The sequence below is a fragment of the Telopea speciosissima genome, chromosome 4 (genome assembly GCF_018873765.1).
Source record: "Telopea speciosissima isolate NSW1024214 ecotype Mountain lineage chromosome 4, Tspe_v1, whole genome shotgun sequence".
NCBI lineage: Eukaryota > Viridiplantae > Streptophyta > Magnoliopsida > Proteales > Proteaceae > Telopea > Telopea speciosissima.
This window is the reverse complement of record NC_057919.1, coordinates 20813711-20828855: the sequence shown is the minus strand read 5'-3', so window position 1 is coordinate 20828855 and position 15145 is coordinate 20813711. Positions and strand designations below refer to the sequence as shown.

At 39.4% G+C, this 15145-nt stretch overlaps 1 protein-coding gene across 1 annotated transcript in view; it reads right to left on the bottom strand.

Moving 5' to 3' along the window:
- The window catches only part of LOC122659805 (kinesin-like protein KIN-14L), a 114018-nt gene that overhangs the window by 3782 nt on the left and 95091 nt on the right, over window positions 1-15145 (bottom strand). Inside the window, exons 15-20 of the mRNA XM_043854938.1 lie at window positions 14823-14878; window positions 14504-14720; window positions 9646-9837; window positions 9318-9533; window positions 8678-9028; window positions 8309-8407 (exon numbers count right to left, since the gene is read on the bottom strand). Of these exons, the coding sequence (XP_043710873.1) occupies window positions 8309-8407; window positions 8678-9028; window positions 9318-9533; window positions 9646-9837; window positions 14504-14720; window positions 14823-14878 (1131 nt within the window). The remainder of the gene's footprint in view (window positions 1-8308; window positions 8408-8677; window positions 9029-9317; window positions 9534-9645; window positions 9838-14503; window positions 14721-14822; window positions 14879-15145) is intronic.

Below are 15145 nucleotides of genomic sequence, written 5' to 3'. Positions count from 1 at the left end.
CAGGTTAATAAGGTATCCAGCAGAAAGAACTGCATCGCCCCAAAACCGAGGAGGGACTGCCATGGTGAACATAAGGGATCTGGCTACTTCCAAGAGATGTCGATTCTTTCTTTCCATGACACCATTCTAGGCTGGAGTGTCGACACAAGATGTCTGGTGTATGATCCCATGAGTGGACAGATAAGACTGAAATGATCCATCCATATATTCTTTCCCATTATCTGTCCTCAAAATCTTTACCTTGGCATCAAACTGAGTCTCAACTATTTTATGAAATAACCAGAAGCAGGATGAGACATCACTCTTTTGATGCATAAGATAAACCTAGGTGATACAACTAAAGCCGTCAATAAAAGTAACAAACCAACGAAAGCCAGAAGTAGAAACACAATAGGCAAGGCCCCACACATCAGAATGAATCAAACCAAATGGTATTAAAATTCTACTATCTGAAAGTTGATAAATAGCTTGTTTGTTTTGCTAAAATGCAAGCATCACAAGAGAAATTGTTTGCATTACAGATTTTAACTAAACTGAGAAATAATGTAGATAAGACTCCAAAAGGAGGGTGGCCCAAACATTGATGCCACTTATGTAGTTCAGCCAAGGCAGAATCGGATGAGTCAGAATGAGAAAGCAAAGCTGATGGAACAGATGAAGAGCTGTCCAGCATGTAGAGACCACCAACCACCTTACCACTACCAATCGTACGACCCGTTTTCAAGTCCTGGAAAACACAATGAGTGAAAAAATGTCACGGTGCAATGTAAATCACGAGTCAAGCTACTAATGAACAATAAATTGGTGGAAAATTTAGGAACATGTAAGACAGAAGAAAGAGAAAGAGGAGTGCACTTAATGGTGCCTTTCCTAGAAACAAAAGAAAGAGAACCATCATCGACACAGACTTTACTATTACCAGACAATGGAAAATATTGAATAAATTGGAAAGAACCTATCATATGGTCAGTGGCTCCCATAGTTGTCATGGCGTCGCCATGGCATCCTGGCGCTGGAGAGGGCTGCATGGCGACCCTCTTTGATTTCTTCCTCCTGTCTCTCTTTCCCTCTTCGATTTCTTCTTCCTGTCTTCGATTTCTTCTTCCCTCTTCGATTTCTTCTTTCCCTCTTCAATTTCTTTAGATTTCTTCTTTCCCTCTTCGATTTCTTCTTTGATTTCTGAATTTTCTTCTCAAAACTTGAGAAACAATAGAGAAAAAATAAAACATGGCTTGAGTATACATCTATTAACACATTAAAAATAGAGAAAATAAAAAATAAAACATGGTCGACATGCTCGCCATGGCAACGCCATGGCGGGCGACATGTCGATATATCGACGTGACACCCCTCCACCGACTTGGATCGCCGTAACGCCGTGACAACTATGGTGGCTCCTGAGTCAATTATCCAAGATGTATGGATGTCTGAGGCACATTGGCCACCAAAAGAAATATCTGACGGGTAAGAAGTTGGTGGAGCAGAGGTTCCTGGCAGTGAGATAGTAGAGGCTGCAAAAGGAGCTGATAAAGAAGTGGTGTCCAGCTGAGTCATGAGATGGCAAAGATTCTGAAATTCCTCCTAGGAAAGGGGTTGTTAGGATGCGGTGTCCTCAGATTTGATTAGCCCTAGCTGTAGAAGAACGACCTTGTCCACGTCCCCGGGTATCATTGGGACGCCCATGTAACTTCCAACATTTTTCTCTGGTGTGTCGTTCTTTGCCACAAAAATCACACTTTACCAGTGGGCGATCAACAATGGCACGATCACCCGTAGTACGAGGACCCCCACAAGATATCTATTGTGGGTTGGTGAAGAGGTCAGAACGCTCCTAGGTAACTGGGTGAACTATAGCAGTGCGACGGCTCTCCTTTGATTGCATAGTAGCATACGCATGTTCAAGAGTTGGGAATGGATCACGATTCAAGACATGAGCCCGAATCTGATCGTACTTCATATTTTGTCTGGCAAGAAAATCAAACACCCGAAGACCTTCTTCCCACTTCTTGAAGGCAGTTGCATCAACATCACAAATATCAATAAAGGGCCCTTAAAAATCCAGCCGTTGCCACATGCCACACGTTTTAGAATAATATTGGGAGAGGGATAATTCTTGCTGCTTTGTGGCATGTATCTTCTAATGGAGATCATAGCATTGGGCAACATTACCGGCCTGGGCAGCAGTGTCAAGGAGATAGCGACCAACAATGTCAGGATCCATGGAGTTGATGAGATATGACATCACAAGAAAATTTGATGTCATCCATTTATATTGGGCAGGAACAACATGAATAGGCTTAGTAGAGTTTCCTGTAATGTAACCAGAAAGACCACAAGAACCAATAGCCAAAAAAAAGATCTCGACCACATGAGATAATTGCTCCCATTTAATTAAATGGGGCTGGCAGGGAACGGAAGGAAGCCACATTGATTTGCTCCTTCATGTCCAGTAGAGGTGGTGGAGATATCAGAATCAATCATAGTTACCAGTCGGGCAAAAAAAACTAGATGAACACCCAGAAAGGATCCTGAAAGAAACCATCAACGAATCCCAAAAACTAAGGGATTTAAACCCTATCAGGTGTAAGACCCCTTGGTGGGTGATAACTCACCACCAAGAGTGAGAAAGAAAGGGCGGAAGGGTAGGGGGGAGTCGTGAGAAGCGAGAGAGAGAGAGAGGAGCGACTCGAGAGGAAGTCGAAGGAGAGAGAGGGCCTCCGACGAGGTCTGGTGGTGGTGGTGGTGCTTGGTGAAACCGAAAGGAAGAGAGAGAGAGTGGCAGTGGTGCTTGGTGGTGGAGCTGTAGGTGAAAAAAACGAAAAAGAAAGAGAGAAAGGGTTCTAGGGTTTTAAGATAGTTGGCATTAGGGTTAGGATCCCGATGTAGAGATTGATACCATGTTGAGAATGGAAGAATGGCTTGTGTCCAGTCGATCACAACCCCTCTTTATATATATTAATATGAGGAACATTCTAGAATAGGTACATGGACAGAATTACTCTTATGACAAACTACCCTTGAACCATATTACAATAGAGAAGAATGATGAGACTTCAAAAAGATAACCAAAGAGAAATAATCCCACAGTTAATACCCTGTTGAAGTCACAAATGGAGTTGAATGATCTTGAAGTTGTAGAATGAAACCTCAAATCAGAAGATCACAATTGGTAGAAAGAAATGAAGACCGATCAACACTTTAGGGTTTTGAAACCCAAGATTCCTTCCATGAATCGATGATGGGAAATTGATCCCTGCAGTGGCGATGGATCTTGGAGTTGGCAGCAACTTGAAATTGATAAGAATATCCAAGAGATTGATGTAAACAACTTGCAGAGAATTTCCAGCAAACTTGAAGGACTTCTTGAGATCGACTGGACTGAATTAGGGTTTGGAATCAAGAACCGATAGAAGGGGATGGGGGAATGGAATGGGCATCTCACCCTATGCCTCTCACCTATCCTATCTCAGGATTTCAACATTGCATAAGCAACTCTTCTATTCATTCAAATTCGTGTACAATGCTAGCCTCCATTACAAACTTATATGGAAGACCCAATAATAGACTTACACACTAAAAAGGAAAAACCTAACCCAATCCTTAACTAATAAGGTATCCTAAATTGACAAGGAAAGTGAAATAATAAAGAAAACAGACTCAAAAGAGGACTCTAACTAAACTAATGAAGCAGATCCCTTTTTCCTACTTTCTACACCTATATTAGGCCCATTAAATTGGCCAATTACAAAATAAACACACAGATCAAAGGCCCAATACATACATAACCCATCCCAAGGCTTCTTTCCATTAAAATAAGCCCTCAGTGACTTATCTGCATCACATACAGTGATGCAGCTCCAAGAAGGAAGAAGAAGAAGAAGAAGCCTTGAACTTAGGGTTTGAATAGGGAGCCGTAGGTTAGGATTTATTATTTTCCATACTTAGTTTATTTTCTTGTTTTTAGATCAAACCGGTTTAGAATTGGTTGCATCCAATTGGTTCAATGGATCTAATTTAAGTGAAGTGTTCCTATTGGTTAATAGGTTCTTATATCCTATTGGCTAATATGGAATCTACTTTAAATTAGTTGTTTTTAAGTTAGATTCTTTTATTTTAAGCTAGTAGGGGTAGTTAGGATAATTTACTATTTTAAAGTAACTAAATTAGATTAGATCTCTCCCTTCTACGATTTTAGAAGGAAGAGACATTAAGTTGTAGTAGGAATTGGCCTTTGGCCTTTTATTATAAATAAAGTGGATCGTGGGAGGCTCCCCCACATTGAGATTTGAATTTAAAAAAGACAGAATTCGTGGCTGCTTGCTGCTGCTCCTTGCTCCCTTGTGAGTGTATGCATCCTTGTGGGTTTATCAAGGTGGAAGGGTGGGTAGATTCCTGCGACTCTTTACGCCATGACGGCTGGGAGGATCTCTCTTCGAAGGTGGTTTCATCCTTCAACGATTCAAGCTACTGCCGGTGGATTCCAATGTGAGTTTGGATTTTAAATTTCTGTTTTAGCTTTCCTTCCCTTCCCATTCGATCCCCTTTAATTTTCTGTTTTAATCTCATAAACCCTAGCACTCTAAATTCTGTCCAGCCATATCCTATCATCAAAATCCTTTCAAAATTCAGACATAGCATCCTTATCCCAACCCTTTCATTCGATCCAGCTTTGGGCTTGGGATCGAGTTTGCTTGATCAGATCTGTCCAAGCCCTAAAATCCCCCAACTCCATTAAACCCCCAAAACCCTAAATTTCCAGATTCAGCAATTCTAACCATCAAAACCATTCCCTATTTGGATCGAACCTTCCCCTCCCTACTTAGTAAACTCGATCCCAAGCCCAGCCCTTGGATCCCATTAAAAACCCAAGTTTTGGTTGTTTTTTTTTTAATTCTAAAACCCGAAACCTTAACCCTAATTTTGCAAGAATTTAAAATCCACACTCACACTGGAATCCACCGGCAGTAGCTTGAATCGTTGAAGGATGAAACCACCTTCGAAGAGAGATCCTCCCAGCCGTCACGGCGTAAAGAGTCGCAGGAATCCACCCACCCTTCCACCTTGATAAACCCACGAGGATGCATACACTCACAAGGGAGCAAGGAGCAGCAGCAAGCAGCCACGAATTCTATCTTTTTTAAATTCAAATCTCAGTGTGGGGGAGCCTCCCACGATCCACTTTATTTATAATAAAAGGCCAAAGGCCAATTCCTACTACAACTTAATGTCTCTTCCTTCTAAAATCGTGGAAGGGAGAGATCTAATCTAATTTAATTACTTTAAAACAGTAAATTATCCTAACTACCCCTACTAACTTAAAATAAAAGAATCTAACTTAAAAACAACTAATTTAAAGTAGATTCTATATTAGCCAATAGGATATAAGAACCTATTAACCAGTAGAAACATTTCACTTAAATTAGACCCATTGAACCAATTGGATGCAACCAATTCTAAACCGGTTCAATCTAAAAACAAGTAATAAACTAAGTACGAAAAATAATAAATCCTAACCTACGGCTCCCTATTCAAACCCTAAGTTCAGGGCTTCTTCTTCTTCTTCTTCTTCCTTCTTGGAGCTGCATCATACAGTTTGTCAGATATCATTTGTACATTAAATACATGCACTTTCGTTTTTCTTTTCTCTTTCTCCATCCACAAATCTAAAGCCCCAGACCCTGTATTCACCTCTGCAACTTGAGTCCCTCTCCTCCCCCTCATCTCTTCAACTTAGTAAAGCTCATCGAAAGTAAGATGAGCATGTAACAGGTATGCCTCTCTCTCTCTCTGATCTGCTTCCTCCTCTTCTTCTTCTTCTCCAGTAGTGTCAGTGATGGCGGTTGCTGTTGCTGCTACTGCATCTTTTTCATTTCTTCTTGTCTGGAGAAGCAGAATAGTGGCTGATCTTGCTACTGTCTCTAAATCGCCTATTTTTTCTTTAAATCCACCAGATATCCAATTTTCTACCCATTCTACCTGGGTTTCAACTTTCACATCTGGGCGCCTAGACTACATGGGGAGCTGTCACCTTGAACCCAAAAAACCACTTTGTCGTCTAGTGAGTAGTGACACCTTGACAACTATGCTCATAGGAAATTTCAGGTCTGTGAACATTTGATTTGATTGAGTTCTGGAATATAACAATCAAATCTGATTCTGTCCACCGGAATTATTACTATATTCTGTTCCTCACTCCTATTTGACTTTAACTACATTATTTTGAAAATTAAAACCTATAATTTCTGTCCCACCCAGTCCAAACCTTTCATCCAAAAACCTCTCCAAATCAACAGTTCAACACTGCTGTAAAGAAAACAAGATTGAAATCCATAGTATGAGAACAAAAATTGAAGGAAATATTCGATTGGAGATACCATTAAGGCCACAGTACATTTCCAAAAAAATAACAACATCAATCTAGAGCAGATTTCTAACCTGCAAATAAACCCAATAATGAAGCCTCCCTGAATCTAACCCCAACTAAAAACCCCGATACCAGAATCCTGCAAGAATTACAGTAACTTCGTATGGAATATACAATGGGATTTAGGAAATCCAGCAGGCTATTTTTGTATTGGTGCCAATTAAGGTCAAAAAGGCTCAAAACCCAATCAAGAAATCCATCAAAACCCTCATAGATAATGCATAAAGCGAGTGAGATGTGGAAATGGACCAAACCTAAAAGAAGCCTTCGTTTTTCTTCTGTGTCTGTTCAATTATGTTGATTTATGTGGGTTTGTTTTTGCATTACAAGTAAAAGAAAGGCGAAAACGATCGGGGCAAGAAAGAGAGAGAAACGGAAATAGGAAAACAATGATGCCCAAAAACAGATGTTACTGGTGCTGGTTCTCAACGGTACTGCAGTTCCAGAAACTACTAATAAGTAGCAAAGTAATAAAAAAAGGAGAAACTTTTATTAAAAAAAATGAGAGATTGATCGAACAAAATCTGGAAATCTGGTATACCCATAATCGTGTCACAAAATTCACAGCCCATTACAGGAAAAAAATAAACAACTAAAAGCATCACCTTCCATTTGAAGACCAGCCAAACTGCTGCAAAACAAAGCAGAAAACAGAGATTGTATCCAGAAAAATAAACCTTTATAATTTTATTTTTTTTTTAATAAAACTCTTATTTCTTTAAAAAACACAGATGTTATGCTTTTATACCCAGAGGAGCAAGTTATGCTTTCATGTGAATTTTACAGAAGACTACGAATGTAATCGGACCTTTTTAACTCACCAAGAAAACCCTAATTTCCCTGGTTGGATTAATTAGGAATATGTGCAGAAATAGACTGGATCCAAGATGTAGAGAGAGGGAGTGGGAAAGAGAGATGCAGAGAGTGGGAGACAGCGGGGAGAGTGGAGGAGATGCAATGGTCGATGCTGCAAAGACAGGGTGAAGAGATGCAAGGATCGGTAGCAGTGGGTTCCAGGAGTTTCTGCCTTCTGGGATTCTGGGTTCAAGGGTGGTCGGTGATGGTGGTCGCTGCGGCAATTGTGGTTGTAGCGGTGATGGTGATTTGGGGTATAATTGGAAATATCAAAATTGGTATCTTAAATATAATTTACAAGCTTTGGGTATCTAAAGTGCACTTCTACAAACGTTGGGTACCTCAATTGTCATTGTTTCTCGTATTTTGGTTGAGGTTAAATATGTCATTTCACTTTTTGGATTGATTTAAGTTAACACCGTTACTGTAGAGGGGGACGGTTTAGTATTTTCAAAAACCAGAGGGTGACTTGAGTTTCGTTTGAAAACCAGGGGGTGTCGTGTAATTTACCCCAAAAAAAAGAGCATCCCAGTGCACGAGGCTCCCGCTACTGCAGAGTCTGCGAGGGGCAAATGTAAGCAGCGCTGTTTCCATGTTTCGAACCCACAACCTGATGGTTGCAATAGCCAAACTTAATCATTGCGCCAAGGCTCGCCCACATCTTTAATAGCCTTAATCCTAACCCTACTTCTTTACTACTGAAAGCTTACATTTGATATTTTTGAAGTGAGTTGCTTTCCCTCAATGAGGTCTTCCATAATTTTAAAGAATATAGGGAAGCAGTTTTCTGTACGGGAGTGTGGCCTACACCAGCACTCCCATGTGTCTATATCTCTCCTCCTTAAAACAAGGGGGCAGAGGTGTCTTTTCACATAAGGAGGAGAGATATCGACTCATGGGAGTGCTGGCATAGGCCACACTCCCGGACAGAGATCTTTTTCCCAAGAATATATTAACCGTATCAATTGCTCCAGAGGAAGAAGATATAACTTGGATTTACACGTATGGATGATGAACGTAAATGGATACCTTTCTTCTCTTATGATCAACAGACTCAAGTGCGGTACGAAGCTTAGCCACTGGTGCAGAGTCCTCTGCTTCTTCTGTTGCTAAGGTTCCGGCAATATCCTAGTAGAAGACCAAAGTAGGTATCAAGAATATGGAGTCTTAAACATAAACTACCCATATACAGATAAAAAACAAAATAATGAGATTGAAACTTGCTAAAGTTACGATATGAAATTTGCAGGAAGAAAGTTCACCAATCTGAAGGCACGAGTATAACTATACAACTATACAACTTAAGGTACTAATAAGCGAGGAAAGTCAAAGAGAGAGAGAGGCCAGAAAGTCTAGAAGAATAGATTTGAGAAGCTAGGTTTCAACTATACCAAGTACCTTCAAGTGCTGTAATTGAGAAGTATAAACCCGCTTAGCATACTCAGATAGAAGCTGGCCTAGAGCATCGGTATTGGGTGGCGATGCTGCACCAAGACCAGCCATCCATCCATCCATAATGGCTGTTGAAAGAAGCTCCAGTTGCCCAGTTGTTCCCCCTATGGCATCACTCCCAGTAACAGAAAGAAACTCAAAGTTCTCTGCCAACCACGATCTGATTTGGCGTTGTAGCTCACCAGCTGGAGTGTGAACAAAGAGAGTTGCAAGAGCCTTGTTCCCAATTGCAAAACTTTTTGCTTCCTCGGTTAGTTCCCTTAGCTTTCCACCAGTAACATGCTGCCTCCATGTCTCCTGCCCAAAGTAAAAAATCTCACAAAATAAACATCACGCCCATTTATTACAAGAGAACCCGGTCAAAAGTAAACAATTTCCCACTAACAGTATAGATGGTACACAACAATATTCTGACACAAAAGCACACCATCAGTAACTAATACAAATGACAAAGTCCAATGAAAAAGAACCATATGCACAGCAAGCATAACATGCTTGAGTTAGTGATCTCTGAAAATAAGTAAATACAGTAACCAACGCACAGACAATAAGTTAATAACCACACAATAAATTTTAAAGCAGATACCTGATCAATCCCTCGGAGTTTCAAAACAATTGATGATAACTTCGATTTCTTTTCTTGCTTTATATTCACTTTAAAGCCATGAAAGTGCTCATCAACCAGGGAGCTCCTTGTGCTGGAATCAAAACGCACTGGAGACCTGCCAGGACTATTGCCCCGGCTGGAGCTTCTACTAACACCAGTATTAACCTTCTCTAAAAAGCGCTCAACCGGAGAAACCTATGAGTATAAAGGAAGTGAGCAGAGCATCCCCCTCATCTCTACAAAACATACAGATGACAACATATAAGAGAGCCAAAGAACAGAAATATAGCATTTAAAGTCCCCTTACCTTAATGGATTGCAGCTCGGGTGATCTAGCAATCAAAGATCTTATATACAAAATTCTAACACGAGAAACAAGCATGGTATCCATCACCCTCCTTGGCTCCATCTTGCGGATAAATGAAAATACTGCATCTCTTATTTCGGCTAGTATTTCATGCTCTCTTGCAGCACCTGCTTTGATGACTGCAGCCAAAACCTGTGACATAGTAATGCAGCAGTTTTTTCTTCAGTTTAGATGGCAAATCATAGCATATGGATAAAAACTTCACTAATTTTTGTTGATATCCTACAACTCCTCAAGCCACAATAATTGAAACAATCCATTCTATGTGAACGTAATATGGATTCATATTCTTATGGGAAATTATCGATAAAGGAATAATGGCATGAAATTGTGCATCTAAGAGTAGGAGCTCCAAATTGTTTCTTTTAAGTGCAATCTCACAGAAACAATTTCACCTCATGGTAGTCCCATCATTTTCTTTCAAGAGGTAAGTATAATTGTTTTGATGCGTATAACAAGAGTTAAGATCAAATGGCTAAACAGCCCTAGCCTCTGTCCGGCTGATCATTCCGCTGGCATCTCGTATTCGCACCCCTGTTTGACTGCCGCTTGGGGATGTAGATGTAGAAGGAATAGATGTGTCAGCATTCTTGTGACACCACAGGTTTTGAAATGCAAATTGATCTATGGGTGATGATCAACACTGGCCTTTTTAGATGAAAAATCTCATTTTTGAAGGAATTATTGCTAGAGCTAGCTGCCAACAAGGCAAACACGTTGAACACTTCTTCATGGAACATGATAATAAAGAAAGAATATTTCCTCCTGATTTTCCTCCCTTGTTCACTATTGTTCCCTACCATAGTGCAAATAGAGCAATACAAACAGGGAAAGCGTCAAGTATCAGTATTGGTCCGCATATTGGAAGGATGGTTTTAGGAGACATCCCAAAGACGAAGTGGAGAGACACAAGATACGCACGGATACGTTTAAGATACACATGGATAAACTTAAGATTCATGCAAACTACTATTTTGAAGCATAATACACCAGAAATTGGCAGTAATTACTAATTAGGTCCAACCATAAGAAGTTACGTAGTTGGATCCAATATCCGCCACATGGCAAATCAATCAGGGCCCAAATTTTGTGCACAAGTATACTCCATGATACCCTAATTACCTGTCAATTTTGAACTCAATCCGAATTGACCAAGTGGCAGCCACAGTAGTCAAGGCGCCGCCTAGGCTTCCAGGTGGATTTTTTGGGGTCTAAGGGATTGTCGCCTCAATGGTATCGAACGCTTTGCCCCTTATTTATGCCAAATATCATTTAAGTAACTAAACATTTACTTAAGATATTATTCATAAATAAGCAAATACTATTTGAATCCAATAAAAATAGTTAAAAAATAAAATTCCAAAAGGATAAAAAGTCAACCCCCTGTTCAAGAACATAAAAGGATTTTCAGCGGTCGGGGAAATTTTCAAGTTTCTAATGCTGGGTATATTCTCAAATCTAAAAATTCCATAAATCTTAATTTGGTAAAACATTGCGAAAGACCAAAAGAGTGAGTAAAATATTAATTTGTTTTGATACCTAAAAAAATATTTTCATTCAGAGCAATTTTGATAGCATTTGCACATACCAAATAAAGTTTGGTCGGAACATAACTCATTCAATATAAATCAGATTTAAGCAATCTTGGTTGGAAAGCTGCTTTTGTGCTCTACCCGATACAAAAAGTCTCATGTAAAAAAAAAAAAAAAAAATCATTTAACTATTCTAACTTTTTTGAGAACAAGAACATTTCTCTCAATCCAGAGTAATTTAATTACTCATAGATAAGATCATATTTTCTAAGAACAGTATAAACCAAATGTGAGACTAGGAATACCATGACAATGACCAATTCCAAGAACAGTATAAACCAACTGTATGTTTTGATTGTTTCAAACTTCCAATCGCTTGCTTCTTCAGTTCTGCTGTCTTCTAATTCTATGTTGATTTTATATGACTTGATGTGGCTTAATATTGATTTTTGATGACTTGATGTGACTTTATGTTGATTTTTGATGATTTAATGTGGATTAATGCTGATTTTTTATGATATAAAATATATTGTAACAAACTAAATAATGCTAGAAAAGAGGGGAAATAAAAATAACAATTGGCCGCCTTGTCGCCTAAACGCTTAGGCACCTCTCCACCGCCTTGGGTCGCCTTGCCACCTTGACATGGAGATTAGGAAGTAAAGCTGTATCTAGCAAACCAGCAGCAGTGATGGCTCCAAATAGGATCGAAGGTAGGCATCAATGACAGGGAATAGCCCTCCAAAACTCAGTTGATTCTGATCTGCAGTTGCAGAGATATCGAGGCCTGAAGTTGCAGAAGGATCTGATCTGGAAGTCTGAATCGCAGGTGTGCAGAACTACCCTAATGCCTGTGTGCAGCAACAGCAGTCTTTGATGGTGATTAGGAATGGATACTGGTCTTCACAAGGGTTGCAGCAGCAGTTGATTGCAGTAACAAGGTAGCAGCAGCAGTGGAGATCGAATGGAAGAAGAAGAAGATACAACAACAACAAACTCAGCCTTATCCCAACTTAATGGGGTCGACCACATGGATCCAAACAAAACAAAGTAGGGCAAAGTGCGGTGTTATATATATATATATATAGAGAGAGAGAGAGAGAGAAGGGAAATGAAAAATGGAAAATGACACATGAAGAGTAGAAAATAAATGGAAACATGAAAGACGAAGGGTGAGAGTAAGAGGAAAAGGCACAGCCCAATGAGTCAAGAGAATCTAAGCTAAATGGGGTCTGCTACATGGATCCTTGCCCTCCAATCATAGTTGTCACGTCGTCACGGCGATCCAAGTCGGTGGAGGGATGTCATGTCGATATATCGACATGTCGCCCGCCATGGTGTTGCCATGGCGATCATATCGACCATGTTTTATTTTTTATTTTCTCTATTTTTAATGTCATTTAGTATGCTATAATATATACCTTATAACATAAAAAATTAACATGAGAGCGTACTACTAATCTACTATGGTTTAATTCATGAAAGTGTAATATCCATTAGTGTATATGAAATCATGGATTATCAAATAATTTATAGCAATAGTCTTGATGATAATAAAGTTGAAAAATCATGACAATTGAGATATGATTCATATGAAAGTGACTACAAAAGTAACAAAACAAAATAACAATTACAAGAACGTAATTTATATTGAGTGAATAAAGCTAATAAACAACCCATCTAAATAAAAATAAATAAAATTTGCTGATGTGAATATGTGATTGTGTATTATTCAATAGTGTATTAGTGTTTTCTGTTTGATGTTTTTTTAATTTTTTTATGTTAAGGAAAAAGCATTAAAATAAAAAATGGTTAAAAAAAATTATTGTTAAAAAATTAAGTTTTATAATTTGAAACAACCATGTCGCCCGATATGGCCATATATCGTGGTATGGCGTCCATGGTGGCGCCATGGCAACGACATGGAGACCATATCGGTCGATATTCTTACATCATCCATATCGGTGGTCGATATGCCCACTTCTCCAGCGATATGACGCCATGGCGCCGCCATGGTGTCGATATGGCGACGCCATGACAACTATGCCTCCAATAGGCTCTATCCAAGGTCCTACCTGGTACAAGACCTAGATTATGCATGTCCTTCCTCACAACTTCTCCTATGGTCATTTTACGCCTGCCTCTAGCTCTTTTAGCTCCTTCAATCGGAATCATATCACTTCTCCTTACTGGGGCGTCCCTAGGCCTCCGTTGAATATGACCATACCACCTCAAACGACTCTCTCGGAGCTTGTCATTGATCACGGCCACTCCCAAGTCAACTCTAAAATGATCATTCTGTATTTATCCTTCCTATTTTTTCCGCACTCCATCTTAGCGTCCTCCCATACTCTCACCAGGACATTAAGTTGCTCAAAAGCAATTTCTCATTCACCAATTAAATTATGGGGCGGCCTCTTAAGGCAGTACAATATACAGGCTCAAATGTTGAGCTCAAAATAGAAACAACTAAATTGGAAAGTCTCTTATAAAGCTGAGACTTGGGTTACTAGTGATGGGACCAAAATAGAAAGTAACTAGAATGGAAATCTAACTTAGCCTAAGTTCCTAAAATAGAAACTCTAAAGTAGAAACAAATAATAACCAAAATAAAAACTAGATTTATTCCAAAAAAAGAAAAAAGGAAACTAATTAAAATCGTCAATCTTCTAGGGACTTCAAGTGCTGCAGCCAATCCTTAAAGTTTGTGGTCCCCACTCTTTTAAGTGTCTCCATCGTTCCAGCTGAAGTGACTAGAGGATTGGACAAAATTGCCCCCATGATTTTGGGTTTGAGAGACCCAAAGAACTCCCACCCATGTGGGCTGGCCCAGCTTAAAGCTGGTTGGCCCTATGGCCCTGTGGGCCGGTCCATCGATTGATGTAATGGACCAGACCTGCGGTTCTTGTGGCTGGTGTATTGCTTGCCAAAGAACTTGTCTACATCAGCCACATGTCTAGTAGTTAACAGACAAACCTAACTAAGTGCCATTACATTTATTTTTGTTCCCAACAAATTAAATATAGCAAATAGATATGTAGCTATCATCTTTAGAAGGAATGAGTTTTTAAATCACATTCTTTCAAAGTGACGGTACTCGTAGCTGCAACTAGATATGCTAATATTAGGCCCATGACTTGTACAATTAACCACTAGATCTAAGTGTCATAACTAGTTTCCATTGCTAGTATCAGCCAGGTAACTACTCCTCTCTATAATTAGGCTATGTTTGAGACTGCATTGTGAAATTTATGGAAAAAATTTACCAGCATTAAAAGCTTGTTTGCACCATCCGCAACAGTTGCAAGGCTCTCATATTGTTCAGGATCAAAGTCCATCAATGCCGAAGTAAGATATTCTCCGGCTGGTGTAGTCTTTACTTTCTCATTGCCTGATTTAACTAGAGCAAGTGTACCATCAAACGTCTCTGGGGTTGATGGCAATGGAAGAACATCAAGAGAATGTTCTTTTCTATTATCACTCCTGCCAAGAAAAAACAACAAACACAGTTCACTAACCAACAAACAAAGAGAGAAACAAGAAAGACATCCCAGAACAGTAACAACAAACAGCTAAAAAACATACCTTCTCAGGTCCTGAGTCTGAAGATCTAATGAACTTCTAGTGGAAGGACTTGAAACCTGGACAAAATAGAGTACTCAGAAACTAATGCCATTTGATTAACACAGGATTCTGCTAAATAATTCCCCATGGTATGACCTGATGTCAATCAGAACTAATAAAAATACTAAAGGAGAAACCTCAACAAGAAGAGAACAAGGGATGAGTAAAATGAATGACTAGAAAAACCCACCATGAAATATATATTTATGACATTACTGTTACTACTTCTGGCATATTAAATAATGAAACTGTTTTCTGAGAGTCTCAAAGGAAAAGATAGCCTA